Source organism: Rhea pennata, chromosome 4 (assembly GCF_028389875.1).
Source record: "Rhea pennata isolate bPtePen1 chromosome 4, bPtePen1.pri, whole genome shotgun sequence".
Lineage (NCBI taxonomy): Eukaryota > Metazoa > Chordata > Aves > Rheiformes > Rheidae > Rhea > Rhea pennata.
The window spans coordinates 24,989,005-25,003,417 of record NC_084666.1 but is presented as its reverse complement, the minus strand read 5'-3'; the positions used below and the strand labels follow the sequence as shown (position 1 = coordinate 25,003,417).

At 41.2% G+C, this 14,413-nt stretch overlaps 1 protein-coding gene across 1 annotated transcript in view; it reads left to right on the top strand.

Moving 5' to 3' along the window:
* SMIM14 (small integral membrane protein 14) overlaps nt 1–14,413 on the top strand; it is a 42,429-nt gene that overhangs the window by 5,446 nt on the left and 22,570 nt on the right. The window contains exon 3 of the mRNA XM_062575467.1: nt 10,829–10,939. Within this exon, the coding sequence (XP_062431451.1) occupies nt 10,865–10,939 (75 nt within the window). The 5' untranslated portion in view covers nt 10,829–10,864. The remainder of the gene's footprint in view (nt 1–10,828; nt 10,940–14,413) is intronic.

Below are 14,413 nucleotides of genomic sequence, written 5' to 3'. Positions count from 1 at the left end.
TTTGGGGTGGGTAACAGGCAGCAAAGTCGGGTTCCCTGTTCTTCAGCCACAGGGAGACTCCTGGGAGATGCTCACCTCTGCTGTTCTTCGTTTGCAGGGAGAACCTTTATTGCTTGCCCAGCAAAGTTTGCTCCCCGGAGCATCAGCCCCTCTTTAATCTGTAGCCACTTGTTTAGGAGCAGGGCTGCCTACCCTTGGAACGCAAGGCTTTATCTCTAGTTGACATGGCACAGCATGTGGGTACGCTCTCAGTGCTGGTGCAGAAGTGCTTGCTTTCAGCAGGGTTTCAGATTCAGTGCGCCTGGCTTCCAGCAGTAGTGCATCAGTCATAGCTGTAGGGGCACTGAATTTAGGAGGCCAGCAGTTGTTGCTGGGGAATGGGAAGAGGAATGTGAGCAGACTGTAGTGCTGGAGAAACTAACCGAAAGCAGGAGAGTAGGCAAATTTGCTTGGGAGCTGGCTCTGCTAGTTACCACTCAAGCAGAAAATCTCATTAATGGTCATGGGAGCTCTTGCCTTACTGAAGACCACAGGAGACGGCTCCTGGTTTGCTCTGCTAACTGGTTGGAAAGCAATAGGTTAGTAATTTTACTGTGATCAGCTCACTCTTTTGCATTAACATCTGTCAGGCAATGATGAAATACCCACTAGTCATTCAGTATAATAGAAATAATGTTGTTGTCCTGGACCATTGTCACAGTCTTCTACATTAGAAATAAATGTTAAAGTGAAGCTGAAGCATTTACTTAGCAGAAAGAGACTATTATTCTTGGACAATGTTCTGTTCAGTTGACATATTCTCTTAATTAGCCTTCATATTCTAAGAGATTTCTTTCAAAAAAAGTCATCATTTTAACAAAAGGGTGACCAAATGTTGACAGTTGGAATTTGGCAGTAGAATTCTGTATCAAATATTAGTAAATTAATTCTAAAATAGCTGGACTGCTTTTTTGGTCTGTGCCTGTATGTAGATAATTAGCTCCTTTTCAAGTGTTTTGCCCAGAAGAATTAAACCACCTGCCTGGGAATAAGTAAATAGCTTTTTAAAGCTCGGTGGATCTTATGTGGCTTCCTTCAGGAATTCAGTTTTGATCACTAACAGCAGCTTAATTGCCTTAAAGTCTGAAATACTTCTCACGTACTGGGGGCTGTCCATGCAAAGGCCAGCTACCTATAACTGGAACAGGGCGGGGAGTTTAATGCGTGGATTCTTGTCCTCCCAGAGTTATACTTGACACTGACCAGCCAGAAGAAGCATTTGTATCATCTTCAGTATTTCTCTGATGCACTGTTCACAGTGTTTAATAAATGTACCTCAGCATACTTGCAGCCTTGGTTAGCATTGTGTCATCTTCACTACCTGCCGAATAGCAAAACGTATTGTTGCTACCAGGCTTGCAGTAGATCCTTCCACTCTTAAAATCAGTGTGAATTTTGTACGTGCCTCAGTGAGAGAATTGTGATGTTTGGCTGTGAAAGGGCTTTCTCTATATTATAGGCCTTGAAGGCCCCATGCTGTGGCTCTTGCTTCATCACTCTAGATGTTAGCACTGTTGACAGGGAGTTGCCAAGAAAATTTTTTCTTTATTCTACTCACAGCAAATCCAGATGGCCTCAAAGAGGTAAAAATGATAGCAACCTTAACTGCTTACAGTGTTGAGGTGCTCAGTCTATGGGGACAAGAGACATCTCTTGTGCTGCAGCGATCTTGTGAGACCATTAGAAAAATATCAGTGAAGTTGCTTTGCACTTGCTTCCCAGTTCTGAGCCTGTCCTTGCTCAACAGCTCCTTCTATAGGTTGAGCGGGTCTCTGTGGTATCCTTCAATGGCTGGATCTGTGTTTCTTTGGTTTTGCTCTTATTTTTAAGGAGCTGTTTTATTGTAAATTAGCATTTGTGAGAAGCACCAGAGGGATGACATGGGAAAATTAATTCATAATTTATTTACATAGAAGTGAATTCTGAGACAGTAGCAAAGTGAACCCGTTAGTATGTCTCAAGCAGGATTTTGTTCGGTAAATAGTCCTTTCATGGTGCTTCTTCTGGTCATGATGTCCCTGCTGAAACCAACAAGAACAGCACCAGTTATGTGTGTGTATGTGTATGGGTAAGCACTGACTTTTCCATGAGGAAAGGAACTGGTTTAACTTAATCTGCATTGAAAGGTTAGTCTCAGATCTTCTTAACTATCCTGAGAAAAGTTGCTGTGCGAAAATAAACTTGACAACTCGTCAGGCTATTGCAAGAAGTCCAGGGAGACACACTTCTGCTTTCAAGTACAAGATTAGCTTCTTTCCCCTCCTCTCCAGATTTATAAGGAAAGAGAATTGCTTTATACTCTGAAAGCGTTGCTCTGTCTAGGAATCATCTTTGGGCTTTATATCAGCCATCAAAATCATTTCAGCACTTTTCACTAGAAAAGCTAAATGGGTGATCTGAACTGGGACAATTAATTAGAGAAATCTGTAATTGGAGCCACACTTCACTGTGGCAGCGCTCCTCTTGGCAGGGCCCACATTTACATCCTGCTGTTCTGCTTTTGTAGCCTAGTCAGCCAGTTGGTTTCCTTTGTACTGAAAACTCAACTTAATGCCCAGGAGTAGGCCTGGTAGAGAAAGATCATGAATACTCCTCTAGAGATCTGTGACCTTCCAGGGCACTACATCCTGGTCTGCTGAAGTCGGTGGGAGTGCTAGTGTTTGTTTCAGTAGAAGCAGTATTTGTTTCAGTAGAAGTAGAAGCATGGAAAAGAGGATGGGAGAGAGCTTCTACTGTGTTGTTAATGAAAGAGATTAAAAATTATAAAAAATATGAATATAATATTGCAGTGTTTCAGACTTAAGTTCTGCAAGACAATATTTACTTGAACCACCTAAATTACAATAATAGAGGAAAACAGATCACTGGAGTGTTTTAATTAGTATCAATTTATATGTAAGATTCTTCTTTTTTAACAGATCCTATTTTTAGCCTTGTTTGAATTGAGAAAGTTGCTTTGTAGAAGAATTCTTAAAATCTTCAAGCTTATTTTAGCCATTCATAACCCCAATAGTTTAGCAGCTCTTCCATGAAAAGGTACAGGCCATCTGCACTGGATAGTTATAAGGATCTGGTCTGACCAGAAAAAAAAAAAACATTTCGTAGGGAAATTCAGTCAGTCCTGTCTGCACATACCTCTGGTTTGATTATTTAAGAGAAAAAAAAATCCAGTCCACGTGTATTATTTTTACATTCTATGCTGCAATGCAATCTGAAGATAAATTTGCTACAGAAGTCAGTGGATAAAATGCCATGGCCCATCTTACTTGAAGAGTTCAGATGTACAGCTGAAATAATAAGCAGTTAAATAATAGACTAGTGAGCTGGATATAGGTAGTTCAACAGAATGACTAACAATACAAGTAAGATTCTGTGGGAAGGAGGATGTGCCTGAAGTAGAAATTTTAGAGAATGTGACAGTCAAGAGGAAAATGATTACACAACAAATATACAAAATAGGTTTAGATGGATTCACCAGGCTCAAATGTTTAGACTCTTTGTTGGTTGATCACTAGTAAGCAGTATTACAGCATTGCCTTGATAAAGATACCTTTATATATTATTTTAGTGCATACCTAATTAATGTTAAGTTAGACTTTGGGTAACTGAGAGGGGTTGAGGAAGTCTAGTCCATCGAAGAGGCAGGATTTTTAGATGCCATAAAAGTATACTTGGAAGTCATTTGGAGATGGGTGAAATTATACAGAAGAACCAAATTTGAGTAGAGCTGTAAAGAAAATAATCACAGGAGGAGTAAGGTGCTGTAAGGATCCAAAGGCTGTTTAAATGCAGATGAGGAGGCAAGAAGAGAACAAGGTTTTTATGGAAACATGGATCTTTTAGGAGATCTTGAAAAGTATAAGAGAAGAGGGTTTCTGCCTGTATCAGCAGGATCAAAATGAACTTTTTGTCTTTGAGGCAGTAAATTGTTCATGGTTCGTGTGTGACTTTTGTTATTTTAGCCCTTCATCAGTTTTCAGAATGCCTGCAAATCCATAACAAGTTACTTGCTTTCCTTCTAAAATTCTATACATCTTTTCATTTGTTTTGCTGTATTCTCTAAAACTGAGTTCAGAAACAAAATTAACCTTGTTAAAGGTATTGACAGCTGTACTTTGAAATCCAGCAATTGCCTGAAAAACAATAGTGAGTCAAATGGGGGGCATTTAGCTTCTCCTTTTAGTAATGTGGAAAGATTCTGTTACTTGTCTGCTGTACTGTGAGGTATTTTGCCCCAAAGGGCTTCTAATCTTCAATCTGCAATGAAATGGTAACACACCAAGAACAGTTCTCAGCAGAGGAAAGTCAGTCATTGTATGTTTGATGTGTGATATTCTGCCTTTTAAAAGTGTCTGGATCCAAGAAAGGTAAGAGTTGATAGGCTTAGTGTTTTAATGCTGGAGATACCACATTTGGTTCATGCTAAATCTGCAGCAAGTCTGATTTGTATATCATGTTCAGTAAATGTTGAATGTCAAAATTATAAATATTTTTAACCACTCCTTTTTACCAGGGAGTACATTTCACCCATACATGTACTTTGACAGTCTTGTTCATCAAGACTGTATTAAAGTCACATTAGAGAGCTTCCAGCACATGAAAGATTGACAAAATTTCTTGTTTGCCTTCATGCTGGAAAGGAATTCAGTTTTGCAATGACTAGGGTGGAGAGAAGCAGAGTATAATTTCTGTCTCCCAGAGCTCACCAGCTGCATGCTATTTATTCAGGAGAGGTGCTGCTGAAGTAGGAAAGAATGTATAGTTATTTCAGTAATTTAAAATATAGAAGAGTCTCCAACTACAGAAGAACAATTGCATTGTATCCATAAAGGTTGCTTTTTTGGTAGTAGGATGTATGAAATATAGTACATAACTGTAGGGATGGGACTGTGAAGGTAATAAAAGGAAGAACAATTTCCAATAATTACTGTGATAACTGAGAATGTTATTTTTTTAAAGCATAACTGAGAAATGTTTTTCAGTCTGGCTTCATTACCTGCAATTGCAAATAGAAACTGAAGTCAGAAGGTAATGGTGGGCTTTTATTTCTGTCTTAAATCATCAGAGACCATCCAGCACTTTGTTCCAGGATAGCAGTAGTCTTGGCTCTGACTACAGTATTTTAATTTCAGTAATACTGCTTATGATTGTCTCTATGGGCCCCTTTACTCAAGGAAGGTCATATTAACTGTTTGATGGTACATCATATTTATCTATGTATTTGTAAACTCTCTTTTATTTTACTTTCTCTCAGTATCTATTACTTTGGTTAGTCTAGAGGACATAATGTATACCTTCTCAGCTGTTATCAGTGAGAGCCTTGGCTCGTTTAGCAAACATACCTTCCAAATTTATGTAAACTCTGTGAATTAAATACTGTATTAGCAATAATATGGCCAAAACAAATACAGTAATTTTAGGCAGAGTAAAAGTAACTCCCTCTGTCAACATATTTGGTATGTACATACGTGACAAGTACTTGATTTCATAGTCTTACCAACTGATGTGGTCTTACTAGTTATTCTGTAAATCCAAAGAAAACCAGGGTAATGGTAAACAGGAAAACATACAGTAAATAGTATAAAACTTCAAGCTCTTTTTTTTTTTTTTTGTCTTTGCTTCCATGTCATGATGAGAAGAAGGGAGCGCTTCCTGCCTTTTTCTGTGACAGATCGTATGTAAAAGCTATATTTGCAGAAGGTGGAGAGTTGATGTGACTCACATCGAGGAGGTCAGAGCTGGGCAAAAAGGGTAGCAGCTGGCAGGAGGCCGGGCAGCTGCGAGTGCTGGGAGGCAGACAGGAAGCGCACTGCAACGCTGCACAGGATTTTCAAACGAACAGGCTGTCTAAAAACACACAGGGCAGTCAAGGAATCCTGCTCAGTTATATACTAAAAATACTAGTCTCTTAGTACCAAATCTTATGCAGGTTCATGAAACATTTATAAGCTAAAGATCGAATTACAGTGCTTAGTTGATATTTAGTAATTATGCATTCAAAGTGTATTGCAAATAATACAGTGATGAAGCAAAAATATTTTTAATGAGACATACAAATATGACAGTGTCATCTTACAAGTGAAAATTATCATATAGTTTGGGGTGGTTCTCTCTTCATTATAGCTGGTCAGCCTCGCATAAAATCTTCAGTTTCCAGCAAAAAATAATTACATAACGAAGAATTACTTGCATGTTTTTTAGAAGTATAAAAACAACCTAATTTTAGCTTCTCTTTGACGGAAAAACACAACGCTGTTCCCAAAATAGATGGTCTGTCTTTGATGCTTTTCCGACAAAAACGTTTCTTAAAGGTTTGGAGTAGAGAAAGATAAATGATGATTCCTTTAAGCATTCATGTGAAAGTGAGAGAGCTTATAAGGGAGCTTGTGTTGAAAGCTTGCATGGCATTTAAGTTTGTGACATGTGTTCTGCTTTATTTTAGCTCACTAAGGTAAGTCATCATGTACAATTCAGGCGCCTTGGGGTAAATTCCTTCCTAGCACAACAACACTTCCATTTATGATGTTATATATGAGATTAATTTGCCCCATTTGTTATCTAATCTTTTTCATTGTATGCACTATGAAGAATGCTATCCTGGTTTCTCTGACGATGATTCTTATCTGATGTTCTGGTTTGTCCTAGTCATATAGAGATTAACACCCCCCTCTATAATTATCATGCCATTATTATGTGATACTGACACCTAAACCCTTTCAAGTGAAAATTAAATACTGCTTTGTGATGTATGGTGCAAATACCTGGTTTTAGATGTCAGCATTATGTCCAGGGTAAATCAGTGCTTACCTGTCATTTACACTAAAATAGTTCTAGAAAGTCAATTCTGGCTGAAGTGACATGTCGTCCAGAGACTACGTAGCTAAAAAAAATTTTTTCTGTTCTTGCCATGCAATTACAATGATTCTGAGATAATTTCTCAAATTTTAGTGTAGTAGCTTTAAAAATTAACTGTCAAAAGTTATCATTAGATCATCTGTTTTGATCCTCAGTATATTGAAGAGCGTTACTTCTATACTTGGTTGCTTCTGTACTTTATTCAATAACCTGTATTTCTTTGAAGCACATCATCTGAATACATGAAGAGATGGGAAATCCACCTCTTTGGCAGTTCATTCTGCTCATCAGTCACCCTATGGGTAAAAATGTATGCCTGTTCCTCTTCAAATTTGGTTGATGATAGTTTCTAAGAATTGGTTCTTGTTACAATTTTCCCCTCTTCATGAAAGAACTTTTCGATACCTAGGGTTTTTTCTATGCAAAGGTATTTGTGTGTTACTGAATCAAGTCATCTCTCAGTTGTCTTCTCAGTAAATTGTTAGATTAATCTTTCTTAGGGTCTAGGCACAGTGTTTTGTCTATCTCTTCCATACATCTTTGCTCTTTTGCAATTTTTGATATCTTTTTTAAAACATGGAAACCCTAGCAGATAAGGTGCTGAAGTTCATGCTCAGTAATGCAGATAGAGATAGCTCAACTTTCACAGTCTGGCCCTTTGCACAATGGCAGAGACTTACACAGAAGAATCATAGAATCATAGAATCGGTAAGGTTGGAAGGGACCTGCAGAGATCATCTAGTCCAACCCCCCTGCTCAGCAGGGTCACTTAGAGCATGGTAGACAGGGTTGCATCCAGGCGGGCCTTGAAGATCTCCAGAGAAGGAGACTCCACAACTTCTCTGGGCAGCCTGTTCCAGTGCTCCGTCACTCTCACAGGGAAGAAATTCCCCCTCGCGGTCAGGCAGAACTTCCTGTGCTTCAATTTCTGCCCATTGCCTCTTGTCCTGTCACACGGGACAACTGAAAAGAGTTTGTCCCTGTCCCCTTGACACCCTCCCTTCAGGTACTTGTGCACATTGATAAGATCCCCCCTCAGTCTTCTCTTCCCCAGGCTAAACAGGCCCAGCTCTCGCAGCCGTTCCTCATAAGGCAGATAGATGCTCCAGCCCTCTGATCATCTTTGTAGCCCTACGCTGGACTCCCTCCAGTAGCTCCATGTCTCTCTTGTCCTGGGGAGCCCAGAACTGGACACAGTACTCGAGATGAGGCCTCCTCAGGGCTGAGTAGAGGGGCAGGATCACCTCCCTTGACCTGCTGGCAACACTCTTCCCAATGCACCCCAGGAGACCATTGGCTTTCTTGGCCACAAGGGCGCATTGCTGGCTCATGGTCAACTTCTTGTCCACCAGCACTCCCAGATCTTTCTCTGCAGAGTTGCTCTCTAGCAGGTCAGCCCCCAGCTTGTAATGGTGCGTGGGGTTATTTTTCCCTAGGTGCAGGACTCTGCACTTGCCCTTGTTGAACCTCATGAGGTTCCTCTCTGCCCAACTCTCCAGCTTATCCAGGTCTCTCTGAATGGCAGCACAGCCCGCTGGTGTGTCAGCCACTCCTCCCAGCTTGGTATCATCAGCAAACTTGCTGAGGATGCACTCTGTCCCCTCATCCAGGTCACTGATGAAGAAGTTGAACAAGATGGGACCCAGTACTGAGCCCTGGGGGATGCCACTAGCCACAGACCTCCAGCTAGACTCTGTGCCACCGATGACAGCCCTATGAGCTCTGCCTTTCAGCCAGTTCTCAATCCACCTCACTGTCCACTCATATAACCCACACTTCGTGAGCTTCTCTAGGAGGACGTTATGGGAGACAGTGCCAAAAGCCTTGCTGAAGTCAAGGTACACAATGCCCACTGCTCTTTCCTCATCTAGCCAGCCAGTCATTCCATCAGAGGAGGCTATCGGGTTGGTTAAACAGGATTTCCCCTTGGGGAATCCATGCTGGCTACTCCTGATCACCTTCTTCTCCTCCATGTGTCTGGAGATGACATCCAAAATGAGCTGTTCCATCATCTTACCAGGGATGGAGGTGAGGCTGACCAGCCTGTAGTTGCCTGGGTCCTCCTTCTTGCCCTTCTTGAAGACTGGAGTGACATTGGCTTTCTTTCAGTCCTCAAGCACCTCTCCAGTTCTCCAGGACCTTTCAAAGATGATGGAGAGCAGCCTGGCAACAACATCCGCCAGCTCCCTCAGTACCCGTGGGTGCATCCCATCTGGGCCCATGGATTTGTGGATGTCTAGCCTGCCCGGAAGGTCTCTAATCCTATCCTCCTCAACCAAAGGAAAGTCTTCCCTTCTCCAGATTTTCTCTCTCACATCCAGGCTGCAGGATTCCTGGGGGCTACCGTTAGCGGTGAAGACTGAAGAAAAGAAGGCATTCAGTAATTCTGCCTTCTCTGAATCCCTTGTCACCAAGGCCCCCGCCCCATTCAGTAGCGAGCCCACATTTTCCCTAGTCCTCCTCTTGCTGCTGATGTATTTGAAGAAGCCCTTCCTGTTGTCCTTGACATCCCTTGCAAGACTCAATTCCAGCTGGGCCTTAGCCTTCCTCACTGCATCTCTACATACTCTGGCTGCATTCCTGTAGTTCTCCCAAGTAGCCAAGAATGGCAGGCACTGACAGGGAAAGGAAGAGAGGACCTCTGAAATGCCTTTTTTCTTTTCCATCTTTTCCTTCCCGTAAGAAGGAAGAATTATTATGGTAATGCATTCCCTTGTATAAAGATACCTTGTAGTAATATGAGCTATTATTCTTTCGCCTAGTGAGGTTAAAACATCCAAATATTTATGTGTAATCAAGGCCATATATTTTTATCAGTGAAGGTTGCAGACTTTATGTGCTGAGTCAGGGTAAGCATGTTCTCTACCTAGCCTTACCAAATGGCTGGCATCTTCATAAACGACTCATTTTAGGAAGTGAAGAGGCTGTCTCTGCTCTATGCCCTTGCATTTATTAAGCCTTCCAGTTATCCCACCAAGGTCCTCAGTATGTGCAACACAAACACAAGCAGAATTTAGTTTTACTGATATCAAATTAACAATAATATTTTGAAAGTATCATTATGCAGAACTGATCTCTATTATTGTAAGAGTCTTCATTAGGGAGGACAAATCTGATTTGACCATTGGAGTAGATATTTCTGGCAATCTGCTATGTATTTTGACCATTAATTAAGTCACTGAGAAAACTATTGGTAGATAGTAAAGATATGCTCATCGTATCGCTGACGTGTCTGGTGTGGAACGTGTTTTAGCAGGTGAGTAACACAGAATGGACTCCCTACTGTGTCCATTACAGTTTCTTTGAACTTTCTGTGTGGCTAACTGGATGGCTTACTTCTTTGATCTAAAATTAGTGTGCATAGCTTCATTTTTAAAGTGTTTCCAAGTACCTCCATTTTTGCACTCCTGCAGCTTGCTTTCATTATACAATAAGGATGATAGTTTCCTCCTGTAGCAAAGAATTTACAGTGTTTATAATTATTTTCCTATGCATTAATCCAGAGGGAGAAGGTGAGTGGTTTGTAAGGGATTTAGGAGCACAAGTTCCACTGACTTTTCAAATTGGATTCATACACTTAAAAGTTCTTCTATGTGAAGATAAGTGATAAGTGACCACAATTTAATCCTTACAGTTTTTCTTTGTTAGGATATCTTTCCTAGAGACATGTGTGAAAACCCAGGATGGGGGATACAGTCTTGCAAAAAATTATTTGGCTCTGTAAGGAAGCGTGTATGAGACACTGCTTTCAGCAACATCAAAATGTAATTGTACGTACCAGGCTTCTTCATTCATGCTGCCAAAGGAATAATAGGATTACCCTGCTTTGTTTTGCTTTTTCACCCTGGCATTAAATGAACTGAAATCTGATGTGTGAGTCTCTGGAAAATAGTGTCAGTTGCAAAAGAGCTCATTTTCCTTTTATTTTTCGTAGGTATTCACAATCAAGTTCTGGTTTATCCAGAGAATCATGGCAGAAGGTGGATTTGATCCTTGTGAATGCATTTGCTCACATGAACATGCAATGAGAAGACTGATAAACCTGGTAAGGATAACATGAGGCTCTTTGAAAGGGAACTGGTTTGAACATTACTGCAGCATTTTCAGACTTGCAGTAACTGAAGCTTTTGATTCTGCTTGTTTAGTTGCCTGTGTAGTTAGAATCTGTGTATCTGACTTTCTAATGAGCTTTTAACTGGTTAATACAAATGATAGCTTTCTGTTTATTTCCCAGAGCTACACTTTTTACAGCATTGGCAGTATTTTTATTGAAATGCTTTTCCATAACCTTTTTTTTAGTCTGTGTAAAAGCAAAGAAACCGTGCTGTAAACATTTGAGTTCAAAGTGATCCTGTACATATCATAACATATGAATATGTGGAGCTTTTGATAACAAGGTCTACATTTCTAAAATTAGGCTTTAAAAATAGCAAAGTTGATAATTCAGTGATTTTTGAGTCCTGACATAAGAAGTTGTATAAGAAGTCTGTTTCTTGCTACATCATTGATTTGGTTGAGGAACTGAGAACTACAAAAATTTATTTTACATTTCTGTGACTGACCTATAAAACAGCAATGATTCCTTGCTTTCATGTAGCACTTACTTTAATATCTATTGAAGAAAAAGCTACATAAGTACTAGGTATTTTTTCTAAGTAAAAGTACATGTATTTTAATATAATACTAACAATTTTGAACTGTGAGCAAATAGGTAGATTTGGTTGCAACTGTAATTTGGCTATTTAAACTATTTTAAGATCACATTTTACATCAGCTTCATTTAGCGTACTTCCCCTTGTTGATTTTTCATAAATTTATTTGTATCCCATTTTCTTTCTTAGGGCCTAAAGTAATATCCCTTTAAGATTGAAGCACAGGAAGTTCTACCTGAATGTGAGGGGGAATTTCTTCCCTGTGAGACCTGACAGAGCACTGGAACAGGCTGCCCAGAGAGGTTGTGGAGTCTCCTTCTCTGGAGATCTTCAAGGCCCGCCTGGATGCAACCCTGTCTACCATGCTCTAAGTGACCCTGCTGAGCAGGGGGGTTGGACTAGATGATCTCCACAGGTCCCTTCCAACCTTACCGATTCTATGTTTCTAAGATACTGAGTACATTGACCACTCAAGCCAGTGTGAGTGAAGAGTGTCCTCTCTAGGATCAGGCCATTATTCAAGGGATTTCTTACGAGCATTTCTGGAAGGGGCTCAGGAAAATGTATTCTGCAGCCTATGCTAAAAGTAAGAAAGACTAATATGTAAGTCCCCAAAGAGTGCATGCTTGAAAAAGATGCACAAACTCATTTGGTTGCCCTTAAAATAAAACAACTTCCACCTGCATATATCCAAGGAAGAACAAACTTGTTTTAAATAGCATTTTGCAAGAAATATAGCTTATTCCTGCAAGTGTGTCGATTGCACTTACATTGTGCTGCTTCACTCTGAACACAGAATCCTGAGTGTCCACACTCTCTTGGTCTTGGAGTGCATCATTAGACTGTCTCATCCAGAGTGCCAGGGGAAACACCTGAAGCTCAAGGAGATTCCATAGCTGTCTGTACTCTCAGAGAGCCTGGGTGACCCCATCTTCCAGAATTACTCTGCTTGGAGTAAGCAGAGTTCACAACACACAACCTTAAAGCAGCACTGCACAGCCTGTGCCATCATGTTCCTACACTGTACCTCTGGGCCTGGACGTACAGCACACCTCTTCAAAAACACATAAGCCACCCTGGGGGCCATGCTTGTACCAAAAAAAACCCAGACAAGGTTCTCTTTGTCAGAGGGCTACATCACTGACTGTAGCTAGAGGCAAAATGATCCCTCACAACAGCAAGAGGAAATGACAAGTGCTTATCATCTTACAGACCATGGCCCCTGTTATGCTAGGCATCAGAACTGGGGTTGCCCAAATCTGTGTGGTGGCCAGCTGCACCAAAGTCCCAATGACACCAGACAAATAGAGCAGATCTATATAGCCAGTTCCATGTTCTGTATGTGCTCACTTTCCCTGGGCAGCTCCTGAGTGGTGCAGCCAGTGCTCCTTTGACTCTCACAAGCCATTGCAGATTGACTCACTTCTGTATTTTATTATTGAACAGGCAACAGGCTTGGTTTGGGTATGGAGGTACAAGGACAGAATGGGATGTGTACCTGTTTGCTTGGGGTATCACAGAATTATTCAGGGTAGAAGGGACTTCAGGAAGTCATCTTGGCTAACCTGCTCAAAGTGGGGTCAACACTGAATTCAGATCAGATTGTTCAGGTCTTTTATTCCAGCTGAGTCCTGAAAACCTTCAAAGGTAACAATTTCACAGCCTCTTGGGGCAACCTGCTTCTGTGTTCGACTGTTCTTGTGGTGAAGAATCTTTTTCAGTGTGTTGGAACATCCATGTTTTGATTTGTCGTACCTTAGCCTCCTGTCGCTGTGAAGAGCCTGGCTCTGTCTTCTCAGTAGCTTCCTTGCAGGTACGGGGAGGCAGCTGTTAAGCCCTTTGTGAAGAGAAATAACATCTCTTTAATTCTCCTTTCTTCCCTGCTACTCTCATATGGATGCTCATACGCACCTCCTTTCCTGAAAAAGCTCTTTCCCTCGTCCTCAACATGAGACTTGTGCCAGGTGCATGAGTGTTGATGAGCTGTTCTGGTTCTGGATCAGGACTTGGGACCTTGAGGCCTCCGGACACAGGCTAAGGTGGTGGCAAAGGAACCCTCAGGGCCAAGCTTCTGAACGCTGGGAGGGAGGAAGGAGGATGCCTGTTGGCTGCTATTCCCTGTGAGGCTTGTCAGATGCAAGATTGAAGCAGTAAAGCCTAGACGTTTGACTTCCCATTCTCCATTTCTCACCTCTTCCTTTTTTGCTAGAAAGCATTAATTGCAGCTGCAGGATTCTGGGTGTGAATGATGAAGGTGAGTTACGTCCAGAGTCAGAAAACAGTCTGCAAAGATCTGTGAGACAGATTTTGTTCCTGAGAAGCCGCATGCAGTGTAAGGTGGGCACAAATGGATGATTTGGAGACTCACAGGTTCCTGCATTGCATGAACAGAGCACATGATCGATGCACGCGATCGTGACCCTCAGTGGGGCAGCCGCAAGGAGCAGTCTAACAGTGCTCCTGTGTCGTTTCAGCAATGGAGTTTACTGCTCGGTGTTCAGCTTCCAAAAGATCATATGAATCAGCACTTGAAACTGTGAGAAATAATGGCAAATGCCAAATTTCATCCATCCTAAAAGGCAAAACAGATGCTGCTAAATATTTATAAGCACAATCACTAGCTGGGATAGTTCAGCAGACTCTAGAAAGGAAAAGTCTCAAAAATCGTAGTCAGCGGCCAGACTATTATCCTCAAATGACCTGTCAGGTGATTTTAGCAGGATATTTGCTAAGCCGCCATCATTACATTTCTAACTCCTATGCTTCAGTAAAAGCTTTCTTTCTAAGCCGCTCCTTTGTCACTCAAACAGGAATTTTGTTATTTTCAAGGGAACCCTTGGACGTTTGTTTTCGGAGTTGCTAAACTG